The following is a 20843-nucleotide window of genomic DNA, read 5'->3' on the forward strand; positions in this document are numbered from 1 at the left end:
AAATTGTTACTATTAGAAGAAGAAATTATATGAAATGTTTGACAGAATACTTTTTACTACATTCTCTATTGCATTCAGTTAATTCCTTTATAAAATGGCTGCTAGGCTCAGGACATTAATTTGGCTCATTCCTGTCATGAAAGGATCCCCCTCAGATTTTAAAACTACTGCTATTCCTAGAAGTAGTAACTACTCACTTCTGGGTGGGCCTAAAGTCAAGATCCACGAACTTTTAAAACACAATGCTATCAGAAGCCCTGGGCTATTATCAAATGGAGGTTGCTATAGCAATACGTTGTTTCTTGTGAAATGCAATCATATGAAAGCAGTGGGTCAGTGTAAGATGATGCTATTAGCTTAGCAGTGAACCTCCCATTGCAACGTAATTAAATTCAAATACATGGAGTGATACATTATCCAGTGAGGATGTAGAACAAAAGGTGAAATAGATGTTATTTTGGCTAATTCAGTAGTTTGTGCTTTTTTTCTCTTTTCTGACCTTGAAATTCCATGCCCGTGAGTTGACTGAATACTGTTAGGTATTGAGCAAACAGTTTTTCATTTCTGAGTATTGTGAGACTGAGTAATAATAATAATAACAATAACACAATAATAATAATGACAATCATATGGCAGTACTGTAAAATTATCTTCCCATTGAAATTTTAAAAGTAATTTTCTTCAGTTACAGTTGTAGAAGAAATAGTCTGTTCCTTATAGCTGAAAAGCAATGCCTGGGATGCTTTGTTGGATGGCACTAATGAATTTGTGCTCTGTGATTGTTAGAATGCAAGGAGAGGTATATACATGACTACTGCAGAAGGTTAATTAAAGAAGGTGGATTAATTAAAAATTAATGATCAAGGTAGTGATCAGCAAAGACTCAGTCCTGACTCCTGCCAGCATGAAGTGGCACTGCTGGGGTGAGGAACAACAGGCACACTGGTTGCAGTGGGCCCATAATTGCATCTCAGAACTTGGTCTCACAGACACCTGCAGGTTAGGAAGGGTTGCTGAACTGTTGCTGAAGATTGTGTGATCTCGTTAATAGGCAGATGTCTTTGAATAGTTTTTCCAAAGATATATTGATGCAGCTCTTTTTTCTAAAATCAAATATAGATGATGTGCAATGCCAAGAAAGGACAGAGGTCCCAAACCCCCACATTTCTCAAGGCAATCCCCCAAACCGCCCTATACTGGCTGCTGAATCATACTTAGTTCAGCTGTTTGCTGGAGCTTGAGAACAGAGAGGGATTCATGTATCCCAGAACAGATGTGAACCTTGAGTTGGGAGATTCAATATCAAATAAAACGTACTTACCAGCATAACTCTGGCTGTATAATTATTATTATTTAAAATATGTTTACAAAGTAATAAGGCTCCTGGAAGCCTGAGTGACGCTAGTGTTCATTTGCGTTCCTATAGCCAGATAACTCGTGTTTGCTGTTTCACAATAGTCCTTGAGGCTATGTTTGGGCAAAACTTGCGAAGTGTGTTCCTTGTTTTGCACGTGCTGTGTCCTTCCCAACAGCCATGGGATGGAACCATTAGACAAAAAAACACATGAAAGCCCTGCAGAAGAAAAGCAGAGCTCTGCTCTGCAGAGTTGGTGTGAGGCATGGCAAGTTGTTGGTTTTCTGAGTGTGTGGGGGTTAATCAGCAGCTGGCTAACAAATCGTGGTGCTTGCCTAGCCTGGACATAAGTGTGACAATAACATAGCACTGTTGTGGATCCAGCTTTCACACTGCCCATGGGAACGCTGCTGTGAGGAGATACATAGGCTGCCTGTATCCATTGGTCTGACTTGCCTGCCCCTTGTGTCCCCCTTCTGTTTGAAAAATGAAAGCAGCAGGAACCAAAGCAGACTCAAATTGGCTTTGCTTGTTATTAAAGGCAAGAATCTTTGCTTTTACAGGTCCTGTGAACTTGGCATCTCAGGAGATGTTCCAGAACGATACAAAGGTATGGGTTTCTCTTTATATTAACCTTTGTTTAGGTTGAGAAGCAGCAACCTCTGTTTGGCTATCTGAGCACCTCTCAGAGCTAACAAATAAATAAGGTGACTAATGCCTGCCAGACAATGTTTCCTGCCTGTTCCTATCCTGTGGGAATAGTTACATGTGTAGATCATTATTATTTGAAAGAACCTGTTATGTGGTTGTGGGCCGGAAAGCTGGGTTGGAGAAGCAAGCTGTGCTTTTGGACCAGAAAGCTCTTGCGTTTATGGTTAACCTTAGTGCACTTAGTGGTTCAGCTGCCAGTCTGGGGCAAGCACAACCTGTTTTGCCCAAGCGTCATCTGTGAGATGGCATGATTCATTACATCTGAGGAGTTAGTCTCCGAGAGAAACCTTGTGGGTAACTCTGAGCCTTTAACTCCTCTTAACTGGAAAAAATGCTGGATATAAAACACATGGCAGTTCCCATTGTCATTTACATGGAGGTATCTAACAGCTTTTGGAGGGGACCAATATTGTGAGAAGTCTTGTTATGGTTAGTCAGTTGTATTTGATCTCTAGTCTCCTATTCTGCTTTTTGTTAATAGGTATCTGCTTACAAAAACAGAAAACCTATGTCTCAGTGTTTTGTTTTATCACCTTTTAAAGCAGGAGCTAGATTACTAGCTCAAGTAGGTATGAAGCTAAAATGATGATTCACTTTGTGAGAAACAACATCTGGTAAAAAATCTGGCAAATCTGGTAAAGGTGATAGGTGATAGTAGTAATAATAGCTACTAGCTACTAGTAGCTAATAGCTACTAGTAATAATAGCTAGTAATAATTGTAATAATAGCTAGTAATAATTGTAATAATATTGATATTTTTAATAACATCTGAATTTAGTGGAATGTTGTTGGACTGCCGCTTTTCTTAGGTCATTATTATAAAAGTGATGACTTTTTTTTTTTTTTTAAATTGCTGTGCAGAAGTTTGACCATTTGTTTGGGATTGTTACTGTTGTAATCTATATAATCTCAGAATTATATCTCTGCAGTATGCATCCATTTTGGAGTCTGTGTTGAAAACATATGTTGGGGCAGAGTGTTGCAGTTTACAAGTCTTGCTGAGGGGAAAAGGTTCTGGTACCATATTGACTGTCTTTTGTTTTGATCTGTCAGAAAGGCCGTAATTGACTATAAAGAATGAACTGACCCAGAATATTTCTACAGGTGTGAGCAACTCTGGCATTACGGAAGGAAGCATTTTAGAAACAAGTTGCTCTTTCCTCCAAAACACTGTATATTGGCTAGTCAGGGCACTGTTAAACTTTATAAGAGGAGAACAGACTGAAAACTGGAGCTTGCATGGGAAGTGATATATTGTTTGGTCTCCTCTTCAATTATGTTTAGAGTTTGAGTCTGAAGGGTTCATGTTAGAGTCTGGGAGTAGCATGCTGTATTGTTGCATTTATTAAAATGGATAAAAGTAAGTGACTGCTGCTTGATAGTGTTTGAACTGAATTCTGAAAGCCTATAGCACAGCTTACAACTAAGCACAAATGTCTTCAAAGATATAGCTCAAGTTTTCTGTTCCTAGCCTTTCCGAGACTCCACGGTTCCTTCTAAAGAAAATGAAGAACATGTCCTGTTGAGTGTAGGTAAGAAATAATTAATCATTTTTACTTCCCAAACACTGTTCATATATACTAATGTGATGCCAAATACACATAAGGCAGTTTCTTTAAAAGAGGTGAAGGTCACCGACATTGCAGCCTAGCTTGGCAAAAGATTAGTTATATCTGTGTGAGAGAGAGAACTTCTTTCAAAGCATCTCTGGTATAGGTAAGTGGTGTATCCAACAGTATCATAATACCCTAGGATTTTTCAGTAGTATATCAACTGTCGTAGGAGCAATAATTTGAAAATAATTTCTGATAGAGCCAACATATGTGACTGAAGATGAAATGAAGCATGTGGAAATGTTTAGATGCTGGAATGGTTAGTTGTGGGGCTGGTAGAAAAATACAGCCAGTTGCACTAGACAGTACATTTAGAGACTGAAACTCAAATGGGAAGGTGAGTATTTTCAAGTTTGGGGAAAGCTCCAAGAACCATGTGCAAACATGGGCTCATGCAAAGCACAGCAAAAGACAACGAGTAACTAAGCTCTGCCAGTGGGAGCTGCTGTGCCAGGCAGAGACAGCCAGGATGGCATCACTTGCCTGTGGTCCAGTGCTGAGCTCAGAAAGAGCAGCCCGGATGGTGGCATTCAGACAGTCCATATGCAAACTTTGGTGGCTGCAAAATGAAGTGTCGCTGTGTGTGTAGAAAGGGAAGGGATATATGTGCATGAATGGGGGTGGTTTTTGTTAAAGGGGAATGAACAGATGTAAACTCAAGAGACACAGTTGTAATCTAAGAAGCTGGCAGATTATTTCAATAACCTAATTCGTACAATAATTATGTTATTAATTAATGAATTAATAACATAGATTCATTCATCTAGTTATCTATTTTTCTAGTCACTGTTATGCCAAATGCCTGTACTTCAACCATTTAAGTGCTTGTCTCACTCTCCCATCCAAGGGTTACGGAAGCTGCAAAGGGAATTGGGAGTAGTAGCAAAAATACTAGCATTCACAGTTATTCTGACTTTAGTGCTTTTGAGAATAGGACAGCATAGCAGTTCTTGCTTGCTCAAAAATGCAGTGCATGTACGTGAGATGTTACTGCCCATATGATAAAATTTGTTTTGTCAAGTGAGACCAAAATATTGGACTGTATCTCAGCGTAGGAGGGTGTGGAGCCTTGGGGAGGGATTATGGTTTGCTAATCTGAAGTCACATCTGTTACAGTCTCTGCTCCAGTTATACCATCTGGAAGGAACATAAGGTAGCTTGAAAGTTGACTGGGTGAAGTTCTCCACCCTAAAATTATAGCTGATACTTATTTCTTACTTCTGAAAAGCCTTTTCCTTCTAAGGCATCATTTACACAGTGCTGCTTGTGACAGGTGGAGCAGGAACCAGGCTCTCTGGCTTCAGACTAGCTCAGTCTCCTCTCTGGTGCTTGGATGGACAGCTTCAGCAGAGCCTGAGTCCTCTGCAGGCAATAAGCACGCAATTTTGGCCATGGTTCCTACTGTTAGGAGTGTTAGAGTACAGATTCTTAGGGGAGCTCTGGGGTAAAAAAAAGTGGTGAATTTGCATACAGCTTGAAACAAGATTTAGGTGCTTAAAATTTTATTTAAATATATTTTCTTAGGATCTTGTGTATGTATGAACTAAAATTCTAAATATGGATATGAACATGTAGGTATACATCTATCTGTATATATACATGCATATATAAATATCTTTTGTCCCAAGCACAGGCTCAGCTTATATTAAACTAAGAAAAATTTCCTGTTGTGCCTCTTACCTGAAAAAGAACCGTCCTTCTGTCCCTCCCCTAAATTCTGATTACCTTGTAGTACATTTAAGAAGTTGACTTGTTCGTGGAGAAGCTGCAGTGAAATTGATTCTGCTTGTTTTAGAAGTACATCACTGTAACTGAGAATTTGGTTTCCCTCTGTAAGGACTGGAGCATGGACTCACTGCCGGTTGCACTGTGGGCTCTTCTTGCCTATCTCCCCATTGCATACTCAAGTTGGTTGTAATGCTCGTAACAGACATCTGATGTGATTTTGCTGTTGACCTCAGCAGGGCCTGGAGGGCTGCCAGTCAGCACTGTGTGTGAGATCTGATGGGGCTGAAGTGTAGGCTGGGGAGTGAGTGGGCTATTGGGTGTGCAATAAAAGGTGGAAGGGGAGGCACGAAGAAGGATGGAAATAGAGTTTGGTGACAACCAGAAATTTATAACTTGACTTAAGCTGGTTTTATTGGTTTATTTGAATGTAAAGATCAGTATATGTTCTAACCTGACTCATAACCACATGACTAAATATCGCAGTTTTATTACCCTGGATTGTTTTAAACTACTTTTTAAAAAATTGCTTGGCAATGTTGTTAAATGGCGATGTTTTTGGCAGGAAGAGCACACAGTGGGGGATAAAGAGAGAAATGGAAATGGTTGTCAGTGGGGGAGAGGAAGAGGGAAAACAGCTAAGGGGGGTTGAATGAAGAAGAATGAATAGAAACAAGCAAACTCTGGAAGCTCACTGGAAATTGGAGCATAAATCAAAGAAGACTTCTAAGAGTGAGAATGTGAGTGCTCTTTGAATGGGTACAAATCAACCCACTTGTGCTTCTAACTTCTTTTTCTCTGTGGTTCTTGCTTTTTGAAACCTTAACCAAAAATCAGCCTCATTATGGAATGCTTTGGGTTGGAAGGAATCTTTAAACAAAGGGTGGCTCCTGGAAAGGCTTTGCTGTTCCTGCTCTGTTTTCTTCCCCAGTCTTCCCTTTCAAGTATATTGACCATTCTGTCTCCCTACACCCAAGAAAGTTTTGTGAGTATATTTGCAAGGGTGCTTGCAACAGTTGGTAGGATGCTAAAAGCGTACCAGCTTTCCTTGCTCCCTGTGTTCATCATTGGGTTGGGACCTAACTGACCTAGGCACCATTTGAATCTTGGAGTTCAATTTTGAGAATTGTAGTTCAATTTGTTGCACGAGAGGCTTCTCATCCTCCAGGATTGCCCCTGGGGTCCCACCCCTGTGAGTGTCAGGATGGGGATGGGCCAATAAGAAGCCAAGAAGATGATGGTTTGGAGGTTTCCATATTCAAGAATTGAAGAAATAAGAGCAACTGTGGGGCATAACAGGATACTAGTCTATGCTGGACAGGGAGTTCTATGGAGAGTCCTGAGTTCAGTGCTATTCACACCTGCCAATCTTTCTCCTGTCTCTGTATCCCCTGGAAATTGTTAGAGATCTGTTTTGTGTTTACAAGAGGGAAAAAAAAATATTTTTTTTTTTTTTAAATTCACTGAGAGAAAACACACTGGAAAGATTGAGAGACAAAAGCAATATCCAGTTGAGGAGAGTGAATGAAAGCAACAAAAAGGGAAAGCAACAAAAAAGAGATTTGTTTTTTTTTATTTTCCTTTCAATGTTAGAATATTGAAATATTATGTGTTATTGCCAGGCATTGTCATCCTCAGAGTAGCAACCCTGTACATTCTGGGAGAGAGTCTAGGAGGTGACAGCTGAATGCTGTTACTGTTGGGCATGTGACAGTGTTAGCTGGCATGTGTTTCTGAACATTTATAATTCCTTCCTCTTTTGCATAGCTAGTTTGGGAAGAGGATATTCATACGGCTGTTTATAAAGTTTCTCTTTTAGAAAAATCTAACCCCCAGTTTTTCTCCCAAGGACATACAGTTTGTTTGTTTCCTAAACTTCAGGAAGGCAGGATGATGTTATTTTTTTCAACATATTTTCCCTGCTCTCCTAGTTACAGTGCCAGTGACCTAGTGGTCTCTGTCTAATCTATTCTGCTTGGTCTGCTGGCAGTGAAAAAGTTCTACAAGCTATGTTTTGCAAGAGATAAAAATACTGATGCCAAATTTTTGGCAGTTTGCTTTATGTGACCGGGCAGCTACAAAACATTTTTAGTAGAGTCTGCACTTTGATTTTCATGGTTCCACAGAAATCACAGTTCAACCACAGATCAGTTTAAGGAACAGAACATAATGATCTTCTCTGTGTAAACCAGTAGAGCTGCACTGTAATCTGCAGGAAAATCTGGTTTCAATATTGCTGTTTTGTTCTTTTTTAATTAGATTTCCTTACCCGGGTTGGTAAGACTTAAAAAGGTGGGTTTGTTAAGATAGAAAAAAGCATGGTCCTGCTCTCAGGAGTCCCACCTTTGTGCAGTTTTTGTTAAGTTTGTAAAATGATTATTTTTTGTACTTAACTGCAGTCATATGTTTTGCTTCCTTTTAGTGTTCATTTGCTTTTGGTTTTTGGTGGCCAGCACGTTTGCATTTGGAAGTGTTTTGAGTCAGCTGTGCCCATTTTGACATTGGAGCTATAGGCAATAATTTTATGGCTATTGATAGATAAAAGTGAAAGTTACATGCTAAATGTTGCCTATTTAAGACTGTTACAAGAATCTTATGATTAAGGCTGTGCAGATCTTTTCTGTTTGTGGTAATTTTTATCTTTTCCTGGGTGCTTTTGATCTTATATTTCTCTTATGTATGCCTTGAGAAAGGTTGGGTGATCAAGATGAAGCATCTCTAGTCCAGGAGCTGCAGACCTTTCCTTCAGTTTCTCTCCTTAACGGATTTACAGTATGACCTTGGGCATGTCACTTGTCTTTTCCTTATGTCTCAGTTTTTCACCTGAACCAAGGAAGATAGAGTGAGGTGAGAAGTGGGCACTGCAGTGCCTGGATGATTAGAGATGTGCAAATACTTAGACTGGTTGTGCCAAAGAAGTTCTGGAAGGTCAGTTAGTAGTAAAGGAGGCTTTTCTAAAAACTCATAATTATTTGAAAAGTAGGAGGATGATAAGAGGGCTGGAGCACCTCCCGTATGAAGACAGGCTGAGAGAGTTGGGGCTGTTCAGCCTGGAGAAGAGAAGGCTGCGTGGTGACCTCATAGCAGCCTTCCAGTATCTGAAGGGGGTCTACAAGGATGCTGGGGAGGGACTCTTCCTTAGGGACTGTAGTGGTAGGACAAGGGGTAATGGCTTCAAACTTAAACAGGGGAAGTTTAGATTAGATATAAGGAAGAAGTTCTTTACAGTGAGGGTGGTGAAGCACTGGAATGGGTTGCCCAGGGAGGTTGTGGATGCTCCATCCCTGGCGGTGTTCAAGGCCAGGTTGGACAGAGCCTTGAACCACGTGGTTTAGGGCAAGGTGTCCCTGCCCATGGCAGGGGGGTTGGAACTAGATGATCTTAAGGTCCTTTCCAACCCTTACGATTCTATGATTCTATGAAAATTGCAGAGGAAAATAATAGCTGAAGAAGACTGAAGGCTTGCTGCAGCTAATGGCTGTGGCAATTGCACTCTGCCCTTTCTTGCTGCAGCTTTCAGAGACCTTCATGTTGATGCTTCTACTTCGGCAAATCCTTTGCGTAGTTCCTTGCACCTTGCAGAGGACTTGGGGTTGATCTGTCAATGTCCTGCCGGAAACAACCTTTAAACAATATTTAAACATGGCAGTAATTTATTGCAGTAGAAAAAACATATTCTCATTTGTTTGGAGTGTTTATAAACAACTAAATATTGAAGACTGCAGAGTAGTTGAGAGATACAGAAGATGTGGAATGTAAAATCTTCCTGGGATGTGAGGCTGAACTGGGCTCAATTAAAAAGCTGCGAAGAAATCTCTAAGAAGCAGTATTAGGCACTAAAACAAGCTTGTTCTTGTTTCTTGAGTTTCCTCCTCTCTTGATTTTCTGAGACATTATAATTCAAGTCAACCTCAAAAGGAAAACAGAAAGAAAAATGAACAAGTTACAAATGTGCTGTCTGGCTTCCCAGAACTTCTCCTCCTCCTCTGCCTGAAATCCAAAACAAATTTGCTCAACAAACTTATCCTTCAAAAAGAGGCTCTTTATTTCCTGATGTTTAAATAAGCTCTGTTGCCTGTCTTCTGTCTGGTCTCATTTCATGTTAACATAAATAAACAATCTGGGATATATCTAATGTCAAGTTAGTCTTTTAATGTAAAATATAATCCAGAAATACATCGTGAAGAAAACAGTAGTAGTCTTGAAAGTGCACACATGAATGTATTTCTCAGCTGGGCTTAAACCACGACATCAGCTTTCTTCCTTCTTGAGAGGCAGCTCTTGCTTGAAGTCTTTCCCAAAACATGGAAAATTTGATTTTTAATGAGATGGGGGTTTGATGAACTTTTTGGTGGTGCAGGCTGCAACAACCAAGTCACTGGTAAAACATCAGTAGGAATGAGGCCCAAGTCAAACTTGGGTTTGCTTTCACATGAGGTTGCATGTGTTCTCTGTGTTGCTGGGGCTCACACTAGCCTCTGTGGAGCTGAAACCAGGAAGAGATTTTTATTGACTCTAGCCCTTAGTTCTCAAGCTTTTGCAAATAAACTCAAGCCAGCTTTTCATCAGGGTACAGGACAAAAAGCAACAAGCTTTCCACCCACATTTGTGCTGTATATCCCAGCTAGTCTTTTGATGTGAATAGCTCCTGGACAAGGAGAGCATTTAGGCAAATTATATCTTTATGTACTTAGTTGGAAGTACTTAGTGGTTACTTCAAGAGTCAGGGCATACTGACCGCTGTCACATGAAAATAGTATTAATGAGCTTGTTATGCTAAACCACTTCAGGTGAATGGTACGGTAAACAAAGGCGGGGCGGGGGGGAAGGAAGGAGGAAAGAAAGAAATCTGTAATCAGTCATGAACCAGAGATCACAAAGATCTGAGTCAGTGAAATCCTGACAGCAGGACAGTGAACTGGACAACACCAAGAGGCTGGAACAATGCCTGAGATACTGCAGCGTGCAGGCCCACTGGCTCTGGAGCTGCATGGAGTTAGGACTAGGCAGAGGTCATGTTTTTGCATCAGTTTTGTGAAAACTCTGAGCCCTTCCTCATCCCAATCTTGCTAGTGTTCTCCAAGGATCTTCCAGTATGAGTATAGTTTATGTGAAGCTGTTTCTCGTAAATTTTTAAAGGTACATTGCTCCTTTATCAAAGAAACAAGATAGAAATACCACTACAAACAGTCACTTTTCAAAAGAAGCGAGTATTCGTAATAGCTCTTTGTAGGATGATGCATCATTCATTGAATATCATGAACAAATATTTTAGCATGAAATTTTTATTTTTGCTATAGCTGTTCTAACTGTGGTTGTCACCCTGGTTTCAAAGAAAATATTAAAAGAACAGCTGTAATTAATTTCATAATTCATATTGTAATTAGAAATATATTTGCTGGTCAATAATAAGCAGTTAAGTATAAATTTGGATGGTATGGTCTCTCAGTCTGGGTGATTTGTAGCAGCTCTGTGATTCCATGTGCTCTGTCTCAGGTTAGTAAAAGGATATATCCATGTGGAAGTAAAAGCAGTGAAGCATAAAAACGCTTGGACTGGCAGTCTAGCTTAAAGCAATCCAGAAAGTGGCACACATAAATTGACTGCTTCTCCTGCAGCCTGCTGTGACTGCAGAGTCTTTCAGTAAACTTGGGGGTCTGTGTAGAACAGTGTTTTCGGAGATGGATAGGGTGGCCTGCCACTCTCATCAGGGTGTCTGTGAAGGCAGCAGCTGTTCTGTGTTCATTTCCAGGCTAGCGTCCAAGAAACTGCACAAATAAGTTAGTGAAAAATTGACCCAAATTTATAGTACCATATCATTATTTTGCATTTTTCATTAATATTTCTGGTATTTGTCTACACAGCATCTATAGGAGACACTTGTCACAGAAAAGGGGTCTGTGGATGAGGTCTGTAGTGTGGGTGAGGTTTGTTATCAGCTGTTTGAATGCAAGAATGTAAAACACGTGCATGAGGGGAGGTGTGAGAAGGAGGCTTGTCAGGGCCATTTAATCTCATGTGAAAATGTGCCTAGGTTTGATACCTGAATTCATCCAGGACTACGCTTTTCTAGGAGAGCAAAATCTACACTTTAAACTAGTAGTGAGAGGAAGAGGCTCTGCGATGCTGAACACTAGTGATCCCTCATCCTGTTGAAACCTGTGGCTTCATCGGTTTGTAATGGAAAGTGTGCAGTGCAAGAATCTCTCTGTTTCTCCTTCCCCTACTCCCTGCTCCCTGCCCTTCCCAACCCTGCCCTCCTAAGGGTGATTGAGGATGGGGAGCTAGTGAGAGAGGTGGGATCCACCAAATACTGTCATATGTTGGGTAGTGATGATGGGCAGTGACTGCCCTGGACCTTTTGGGATCCAAACAGCTGTCTTACTTGTGGGAGGTCTCAAGAAATCTCTGTTCACAAAATAAGGAAATAAACAGGCTGGTTAGCTAAACTGAATGCATGAATCACCCATCAGGAATTTAGCAATAAGGAAGATCATAAAAACAAGTCGGGGAGGTCATCTGCCAAGATCTTAGAGATCTGGGCTTGATTCTGTGTTTTTCAGTGATGGGTTCATCAGTGATTTGGGAAAGGGAGAGGGGGAGAACAATGATGTGGCAGAGTTTCTCCTGACTGTTCTGGTATAAACTTTCATAAGAAAGACCCAGGTCTTTGGTAGAGAAGAGAGGTGGTAAAAATAATGTGTGTGTGACAAGACATCCTACGAGACCCATGAGGCTGTTGCCAACAGCACTCTGCACAGCCATCAAGTCGTTGTGTGCAGGTGTAAAGAGTGTTAAGAATTGGAGGGTGCTTGGTGTGTGGGATCTGGTGGTAACATTTTGCTTTTAGTTGCCTTTGATTCACGTTTGCTGAGTTTTCAACATGATTGTTAAGACTTACGTGGGGTACTGCAGGTACTTTGTCCAGGTTTGTTGGCTGATTGTCTCTGTGGGAAGTTGTGCTCTAATTAGTAAAACCAACGGAATGTAGAAGGTAGGAAAGCCACATGTGCCTGTGGGTCACAGAGGCTGGTGGAGATCATAATCTAGCCCTTTCTAGACCATCTTTCCTTGTCAAACCCCTCTCTGCGGCTTTGGGAAATGATTGCAGGTCCTGGAGTGGAACCAAGCTGGGAGCAATCCGCTCTCAGGGATGATTGGCCAGAGCAAACCAGGCAGAGCAGTTTTGGCAGAACCATTGTTCAGGCAGCTCTCACCAAACCTGTGTCCCACAGTGGCTCTTTCCAGCCCTGTTTCTGGGGTTGGTAGCCCTGCTTTACATCCTGTGTACATCCCTTCTTCATCTCGAGGAGGGGGGTGCTAGGCGCAGAGAGGTTGTCTGCCAGACCAGAAGGAGGTCTGCATGAGAGAGAGAGCTGCCAGCTCATGGTTTAGCAGTGTTTGGCACTCGCTTGGTGGTGTGGGTCTGTCCTCTGAGTGTGCTTGGGAGGCAACAGTGCCTTTCCATGGAGACTGCGGGTGCTGGTGACATTCCTCTCCTTCCTTCCTTCTTGCCACGAGTCGCGGGAACCTTCAGACAATAGACAATAGACTGTAGTATCTCTGAAAAACAAGCATACCATTTGGATATGTTTTAGCAAGCACTGGGTGAAAGAATTTAACGCATTACATTATTTATTAAAAGCATTGGCCCTAGGTTATGCACACAACCCCCCTACTTGTTCTTTATCTTCACATCTATACCTAGGTATAAATAATTGAAAACATTATTTACAGAAAGTAAGGTTAATATTTTCCAGCTAGAAAGCACCTTTTATCTTATAAGCTGCCAGATCTTTCTGCCAGCTGCATGTAAATGCCACCACTCTGGGAACAAAATGTGGCAGGTGAAAAGTGGGTTGGCTCATCCCACAAAGTGCAAGAATGGAGAAGAAAAATATTTTTAGCCAAAGACTAAGGGAAAGCCCTTCTTTGTGGCAGAAAAACAGCATGAGGTCTTTCATGGCTGCATAAAGGAGTTTTACAAACTAGAAAAAAAAAGTCTTTCATGAGGCCTGAACAGAGCAAATAACATGAGTGATATTCAATTAACCCTTCAGAAATAGGGGTTAAGGTTGATAATTTATCTGCACTTTCAGACTACCACTGACAAAGTCCTGTGCAAGATGCTATTCAGGGGAGGTTGTCGTAAGCAGTGAAAAGCCCAAGAACTTGGCTGAGAAATAGAGGATAAATGGCAGGAGTAATGATCAGGGTTTTATTACAGCAGAAATTTAGTAGCTGATTCTCTGAGTGTTATGTAATAGGGCTGCTGTTGAAAAATTATTTAATAATCCTTAGTTACTCATTTGTATTAGAATGTTCTAAATGAATGCTGCTAGTTTGAGAGAGGGAGCAGGAAATAACTGGGCAATGAAAACATTTATGCAGCGTACAGAGGTCATTCAGGAAAGTAGATGTTTCGGCATGTAAAATATTTTAATGTCATTAAATACATGGGCTACATTTCTGCATTGTGAGTGTTTTGTTTGGTTCTAGTTAACCCTCGCTGGACTAAACAGAAGTCCAGGAAGACCAATGGGAGTAAGTAAGCGTATTTTAGTTGAATGTGTAAGTCAAGAAATCCCAAATGGTTCAATTTAGAGAAAAGATGCACAAATGGACGTATTGCAGAAGTAAGCAAAATTTACTGTTTCTCATAAAATAGAACAAAAGAATAATTGCTAAAATGAAAGAAGTGAGACATTTCAAAGGGACTGTAAAATATAAAGCTCTCTCTGATTGTAAACCGTTATTTGTCCATGGAGCACTGCCTTTTTTACATGCCTAAAGTGAAGATTTTTATGCTGGTTGGCATGAATACATCTGATGGGTGAGAGAGCACACTTGGGTAGGGAAAATTGCTGCGTAGAGGGAAATCTTTTGTGTTGGAGCACTTGCGAAGACATTTCCTAAGCGGACAAGTTATCCAACAAATAAGCTCCATCCTTTCCTTTCCTCTCAAACTGTGGCCCCGATAGGAGGCAGGTGAGTGCCCTGGATGGTGTGCAGGTGGGAAGGTGTACATCAGCGGTTGCATTCCTGTATGCCCAGGGGATTTATCAGTGCAATTTGAGCCCGACATTCCAGGGAATGGAGATATTTTGAAGTGGATACTTAAAGCATGGGTTTATATCCTCTCTGTATTTTCAGTCATCCATTGTCTGTTGTAATTCCCTGGGGCTGTTAATTGTATATATAAATCAAACAAAGTCTATGGGAGTGTCTGATATTTAAAGTGAAAGTTTAAGGCTTCCAGCGTCTGGGGCGAATTATTCTTTTTAGGCCTAACAAAGCTGGCAGAACTTCAGTTAAAGGAAGGACAGAACAATGATGTGTTTCAACTGTATTTTATGTCATTTGTGCACTTTATGAAGTGCTTGTATAATAATTATTTTATCCCTGAAAACCTGATAGATATTTTTCTAATGGGTTTTAAATTCAATTTGCATTTGAATTGCATTATTTTCTTTCAACAAATATGTTGTTATCTTTCACTGAAATGTGGATTGGGGAATCACTTGAAACATAATACAGAAGTAGCACTGCAGACCTTAGCAGCCTGAAAAATGATTGAAGTGAAGCAAGGAATGTTAACAAGCTCAAATGTCATCATCTTCCAAAAACTGGCATTTAAGCTGATCCACATTCCCTCTCCTCCTTTATGTGGAATACAAAACCACATACATTGTGGGGTAACTAAAAGAAATGTTTGGTGGAGTTGGTTAAGAAACAGTGAACATGTTATTTTTGTATTAGCTCTTGTATAGCCACATTTGAGCCTGTTTAAAAAAAAATGTAGTTTGTATAGTGTAAAGATGTTGGGGGAAGGGATAATGAGTTCCTACTGAATACTAATTGCCTACGAGTTGTTCAGGGAGACTGTATAAGAATGGAGGATTTGTTGTAAATTAGTCACTAGCTGTATTGTGCATTGCTGTGAGGTTAGACCAGAGCTGTAAAGGTGCCAACTCTACAAAATCCTTATGATTCACTAACTTGGTGACTGTGTGAAGGAGAAAATACTATTCAGACTAAATATTATTGGAAAGAGAGCTCCTCTAATGGCAGTGTAATCTTTCTTTAAAACACATAAGCTTTAAGCTCATTTGAGCTGGAAAGATGGGAGCGACAGATTTTGAGCGGGGTTATTGCTGCTTTTCCAACCACAACATCCCAAGGTCTGTCGCAGTTGTAAGCACTGAGAGGAGGGGTATTGCTCCTCAGTAAAATAGGGTCCAGCAGAGTGATTTGTGCTCTTAGCTTACTGTTAATCTTTGGCTTCTTTAATTCCAGCATTTGCCTGTCCCTAATTTGAGAGTCCTTGTAAACCTCACTTTTAACACGTAAACAAAGCTTTGAAAAAGCTTGCAATAGTTTGTTTACTTTTGAGATGTATTTTCTCATTTTCACTCCGCTCCTATTGTTTTCATTTACATCAAAATTGAAAGGTGAGTTAATGATTCACTGTCACATGGTGACCTTTAAAATAGCTCTGGACCACGATGCAACAGCTCCACTCAAAGCTTCATACTTTAACCTCATTGCTACTGCCTTAATATTTGCAGCCTGATCTGTCTACATGCCTGGACGCCTGAAGAGAGCAAACATTTACAGCTTCTCCCTCCCCTGTGTTTAGTGGGCAATTTGATCCTTCTTTGTCCATTCCTTTATTTTACATCATTCTTAGACTTGACTTGCTATTGAGAACAACAAAGTGCAACTTTGGGAATCTGCTCTCTGTTTATTTAGCACAAAAATGGACTCAGACTCTGATTCACCTTTTAATTACTCTTGGCCTTCCTTACCTAAAATGAGGATTCGAAGAAGGGCATCCAAACCAGGTAGAAAAAGCTATCTTCTTTTAACTGACTCTTGCTTAACAGCTCTTCCTTCTTTTCGTTGTCTGGTTGTGTGCAGGTGGCTCTAAACAGCTCACATGTAGTAGATTTTCTTTCTAGCAAAAGTCTACCTCACTGTTAGTTATGCTTTTGTAGATAACAGTGCTGGAATTTGTTAAGAAGAAAGTGTTCCCTCAAAATTTTTTACTGTTCTCTAAAATTATTTTTGTTTCTTTACTCTCTTATGTTCTTGGTTTTGTTTTATTTTAATTTTTTTTTCTGCATGCATGCGTAACTCTCACTGACTAGCTCTCTCACTCTGGGAGCTGCACGGCACAGCAGTGGCTACAGAAAGCTCTGCTGGCTACAGTTGTTTTAATTTAGGGAGAATTTGGTAATTCAAATAAGCCTCAAGAGCTAACAGGAATTATTATTTTAAATTTACATAGAAAAATCTTACCAGAATGAAGAGGGAATTCTTTTGCTTTCTGTAAAATAAAGTGAAAGGGCCAGTTACTGTCTTTGGTGGCAGGGTCAGTTACTGTCTTTACATAGTTAGACATTGTCCTCCCTTGTCGAGAAGTCTTTGGGAGGTAAGCATTATGAATGTTGTCAGTATGATAAAGGGGGTTTTAAGAAGGTTGAAAAGCACTGACTAGCAAGTTTATGTTAGGAAGAATTAGCACTGAAAGCTTTAATGAGGAAAGATAAATTTTTGCTGCATTTAAAAGCAAAGAAACGAAGAGAAAGACTGGCAAAAAAATGTAATTTGTGCTTCCTTCCATAAAATTGCTTTTTTATGTTTTAGAAAGGGAAAAAAACAAATAAGAGAAGTAAGATCCGTCAGTGTCATTAAAGTCAATGAGCCAGGAGAGCCATGTTTACACAGACTGAGACTTTGACCTAGTTTTAGAGTGAAAAATGTGTACAGAATGCACATTTTAACATGCAGAACACTTTTGAACTTCTTTTATTCATGGGTAAATCCATTGTTTCCCAAGCACATAGAAGTTTTCTGAAATGTGTATGGATTTACAAATGAAATACGCAGGTGCAATTTGCAAAAAAGATGAAATGGGTTGCATGTTGCATGGGGTGTGTTCTTTCCATATCTCATAAGGGCTTGTTTTATCTTTAAATGCTGTAGCTGCACACGCGTTGTCCATGGCACTTTTGTTGTTGTTTATTATACCTTTAGGCAGGTTTTTTTTTGTTTGTTTTTTGTTTTTACTTCACCTGTGGTAAAGCACTTCATACAGATCTGGTGTTTGCATGTTATAGTATTGGGTCTGTTTTCTCATCCCTGTTAATAGTATACCAAAACATGTGGCTGGTATGCAGAGCTGACCATATATGTGGGGTTGTTGGAGCAAGAACGTGCGCTTGGATGCATGTGCATGTTTTAGTCTAAGGGTTCACTTCTGCTTGAGGAATTGAAATCATGGCTGCCCACGTGATGGGAGAAGTGCCTCTGCAAGGGGACAGCAGGCTCATGATCTACGCTCATGATCTGTTTCTTCCTGGTCCTATCTGAATATGGCCAGTTGATCCTTCCTGGCACTTAGGTGTGGGGTACGTGCCTTGCAGCTGCATTTCCCTCACGCAGGAGTTCAGCAAATAAGAGGCTTGTAGTGCCTGATAGAAAGCGGTGCAGGACTCTTTCTCCCCACCCTGAAAGTCATGAAGTTGTTGTGTACCTGTGCTGGGTGCTCTGGCTGACCTGGGCGATGAAATGTCGGCTTCCCCCCTTTCCCTCCGAACCAGCAGGCTGTTGGTTTCCTGGTCTGGGGTTGGTCCCCCTGGGAGCTGTGCAGACCTCCTGTGGGAGAGTCCAAAGTGGACTTTGCACCATACGCATCAGTGTTTTCCAATTTTATGTTCCCTGCATGCCCCAAGGTCAGCTTTTGTCCCTGCTTAGGGAGCTGCAGACTGAGTGGTGGAGCCCTTGCTCTTCCCTTCAACTGCTGAGGGCTGGCAAGAGCCAAGAGCAGGCTGTGCACCTTTGGAGCCATGCATTGCAGACTCCCAGCCTGCTGAGGCTGTGTGTGTCTGGCATAATTAAAGATCATTTAGGCTCAGCAGAGAATGTGAACATGACTGCATCTTAGTGGTTGGGCTGGAGAGGGTGTTCTAGGTTTTCTTCCTTGCTGCAAGAAATGACCGTAAACCAGGTCTCTTTGCCACTCCTCTTGCAGTGCACAGTCCTACCTGTTCAGAGGCAGTGACTCTCGGAGCCTTTTTGGAGGCTTTAACAACCTTCAAGGTGCTGAGAATACCTGTCGCTAGCAGGTCTGTCCCACTGTGCTGGGAGCTGGGGGTTATGCGCTGAGTCCACTCAGGCAGAGGTGGGAATTGAAACGGAGTGTCCCATACCTTGGGAAAGTACTTTATCTGTCGTGCTCTTGTATAAAATGAGACACCAACTTATTTCTGTTGTATATCCATTTGCATAGTAGGTAAGGTCCCTGCTTCAGTGAGGGGGGTCAGGGCTGTGAATCCCATGTTAGAAAGTGATGCTTTCTCACGTCCCATGTTTAGGTGATAAAGATCAAAGTCAATGATTGACAAGTGCCTTTATCCTCAGTGTTTCTTAGAGGTTACTGTAGGATCACATCTTGAACATGATGGTGTGATTTCTAGCATCTGGATGCCTGATCCTCTCCACACAGTATATAGGAAACGGAGTGCTTTGATTTCCACTCCATATATTTAAGACATTAAATGTTCATCTTTATGAAAATAGCACTTCAAAGCCTAGCTCACTTTACCTTCCATTTAATACTGTTCTTACGTACTTGCTAAATTTTGCTGTCAGAAGTTGTTGCACTGCCTGAAGCACTAAGACACCTGAATTAGGGATGCAGATGCCTCATTAGAAGTGGTTGTATGGTCCACACGTAGATGTTGATGTCACTTAGGTGAGCCCCTTGCCAGGAATGTGTGGACTTATTTCTCCAAATTCAGGTGACCACTTCTGGATTTAGACATTATAGATGTCCCATGCGCTTAGCTGTCTGCATTTTTTGCTGACTTCATAGCTCTGTTACTTCCAGTTATACATTAACCCTTGCACAGGTTAATGGGTGTAAATGAGATGAGCTGTCTGAAAACTATTCATTGTATCTGGAGAAGGGAATTTGTAATTTCTTTCCTGGCTTTTGGCTTGGTCACATTGATGCATTTCACTTCTGTTTTGTTGTGTCCTCTCATAGAACAATTTAAGTTTTTGTTTTTTGTGGAAAAACAGTCAGTGTTACGTTCTTGCCATTTTCCAACACAGATCATTCAAGGCTATACATTTTCTTATGCCAGAAAGCATGTTTTGAATTATTGCTATAATGATCATGTGCTTTCTTCTTTTAAAGCATTTTTATAAGTTTTTTGTGCCTGGTAAAATGTGCAGCCTTTGCTGCATAACTTTGATGACAACATCACAGAAGATGTAGAGAACTTGTGCCTAATTATTCATTGGTCAAGGTCTTTTATTTTACCCATGTTTGGAGATTATCCTTCCCAGAACTGTGGTTTTTGTTCACCTACATCTAAATAACACATACATCTTTCTTGACTGTTTACCAGGCAGATGGCAGAGAGCTGCAGCCTTTGCTAAAGGAGACATGCCTTTATTTTATTCTTTGTGATCGTAGTACAGTATACAGCCAGAGAGCATTCAGCTCTGGCAGGAGGATCAGCTTGATGAGCTGTGCTTGCTAGGTGGTTTCAGTACATATTCGGGTCATTTTTACCTTAGCATCTTGAAGTCAATTACTGACACCTTACAGAGCTAAAACTCTTTGGGACACTGTCACTCTCAGAAGTAGAAGTAGTTTGCTCTGACAGTCTTATCTGTCATTTCATAAGCTGTGCTGAACTTCTGTAGCTGCAATAAGAATAAACATTTTGAATGGGCAGGGGACATTTTTGAGACATTTTGTTTGAAAATGCATATTGTCGATACCCCTCATCTTTCAGGCACTGGTACCCAAGACAGTGGCTATTACCTGCTGCCATATTAACCTGAAGGAAGGTCTGCTGATGATCTCTGTACCACCACAATAACTTGTAGCCGGCAAGGCAGGCTGGGGCAGTTAGTGGGGCTGTAGGAATGCAGTGTGTGATGTGGATGTTTGCAACGGTTTCATCACTTTTTAAGCCATGTAGGCCTGTCCAGTGGAAATAAGTTACTAGCACTGTCAATGTGTAATTAATAATGCTCTTCGCTACATTCAGCAAAGTCTTTAAATATTTCTCTTGTTACAAATTTAGTTTGATGTAGTTGTCTCTTCACGCATGTTGAAACTGGGGTTGGAGGTGGGAGTAAGGATGTACAGTGGGGTCATGTTGAAACATGAAGCCCAAAATAACCTGCTACCTTATGTGTGTTCATTTAAACCCCAATGAATGTTTATTTAGACATCTCAGCTTTAAAAACAGACTGACTGGAGCATCGCCAGAAAAACATACGGCATTTAGCAGTGGTAATCAGTTAAGATTTACCGATGGAAAGTACTGCAGATAACGTATTCTGAGATACCTTGTTGTATTTGCAGCAGCTTTCTTCAGAAGTTGTTGCTCAGGTTGTTACTCTCTTACAGAAT

The 20843-nt window shown here is 40.8% G+C and overlaps 1 protein-coding gene across 21 annotated transcripts in view; it reads left to right on the plus strand.

The window, feature by feature from the left end:
* ARHGEF28 (Rho guanine nucleotide exchange factor 28) overlaps positions 1 to 20843 on the plus strand; it is a 122337-nt gene that overhangs the window by 47982 nt on the left and 53512 nt on the right. For 20 of the 21 annotated variants that reach the window (XM_030511919.1, XM_030511920.1, XM_030511901.1 and 17 more), the window contains 2 exons: positions 1918 to 1964; positions 3538 to 3598. In XM_030511919.1, coding sequence (XP_030367779.1) covers positions 1918 to 1964; positions 3538 to 3598 — 108 coding nt within the window. Of the gene's footprint in view, positions 1 to 1917; positions 1965 to 3537; positions 3599 to 15989; positions 16249 to 20843 lie in introns of those variants that run through there. The other variant, XM_030511921.1, reaches the window with a different exon arrangement.

This window comes from Strigops habroptila, chromosome Z (assembly GCF_004027225.2).
Source record: "Strigops habroptila isolate Jane chromosome Z, bStrHab1.2.pri, whole genome shotgun sequence".
Lineage (NCBI taxonomy): Eukaryota > Metazoa > Chordata > Aves > Psittaciformes > Psittacidae > Strigops > Strigops habroptila.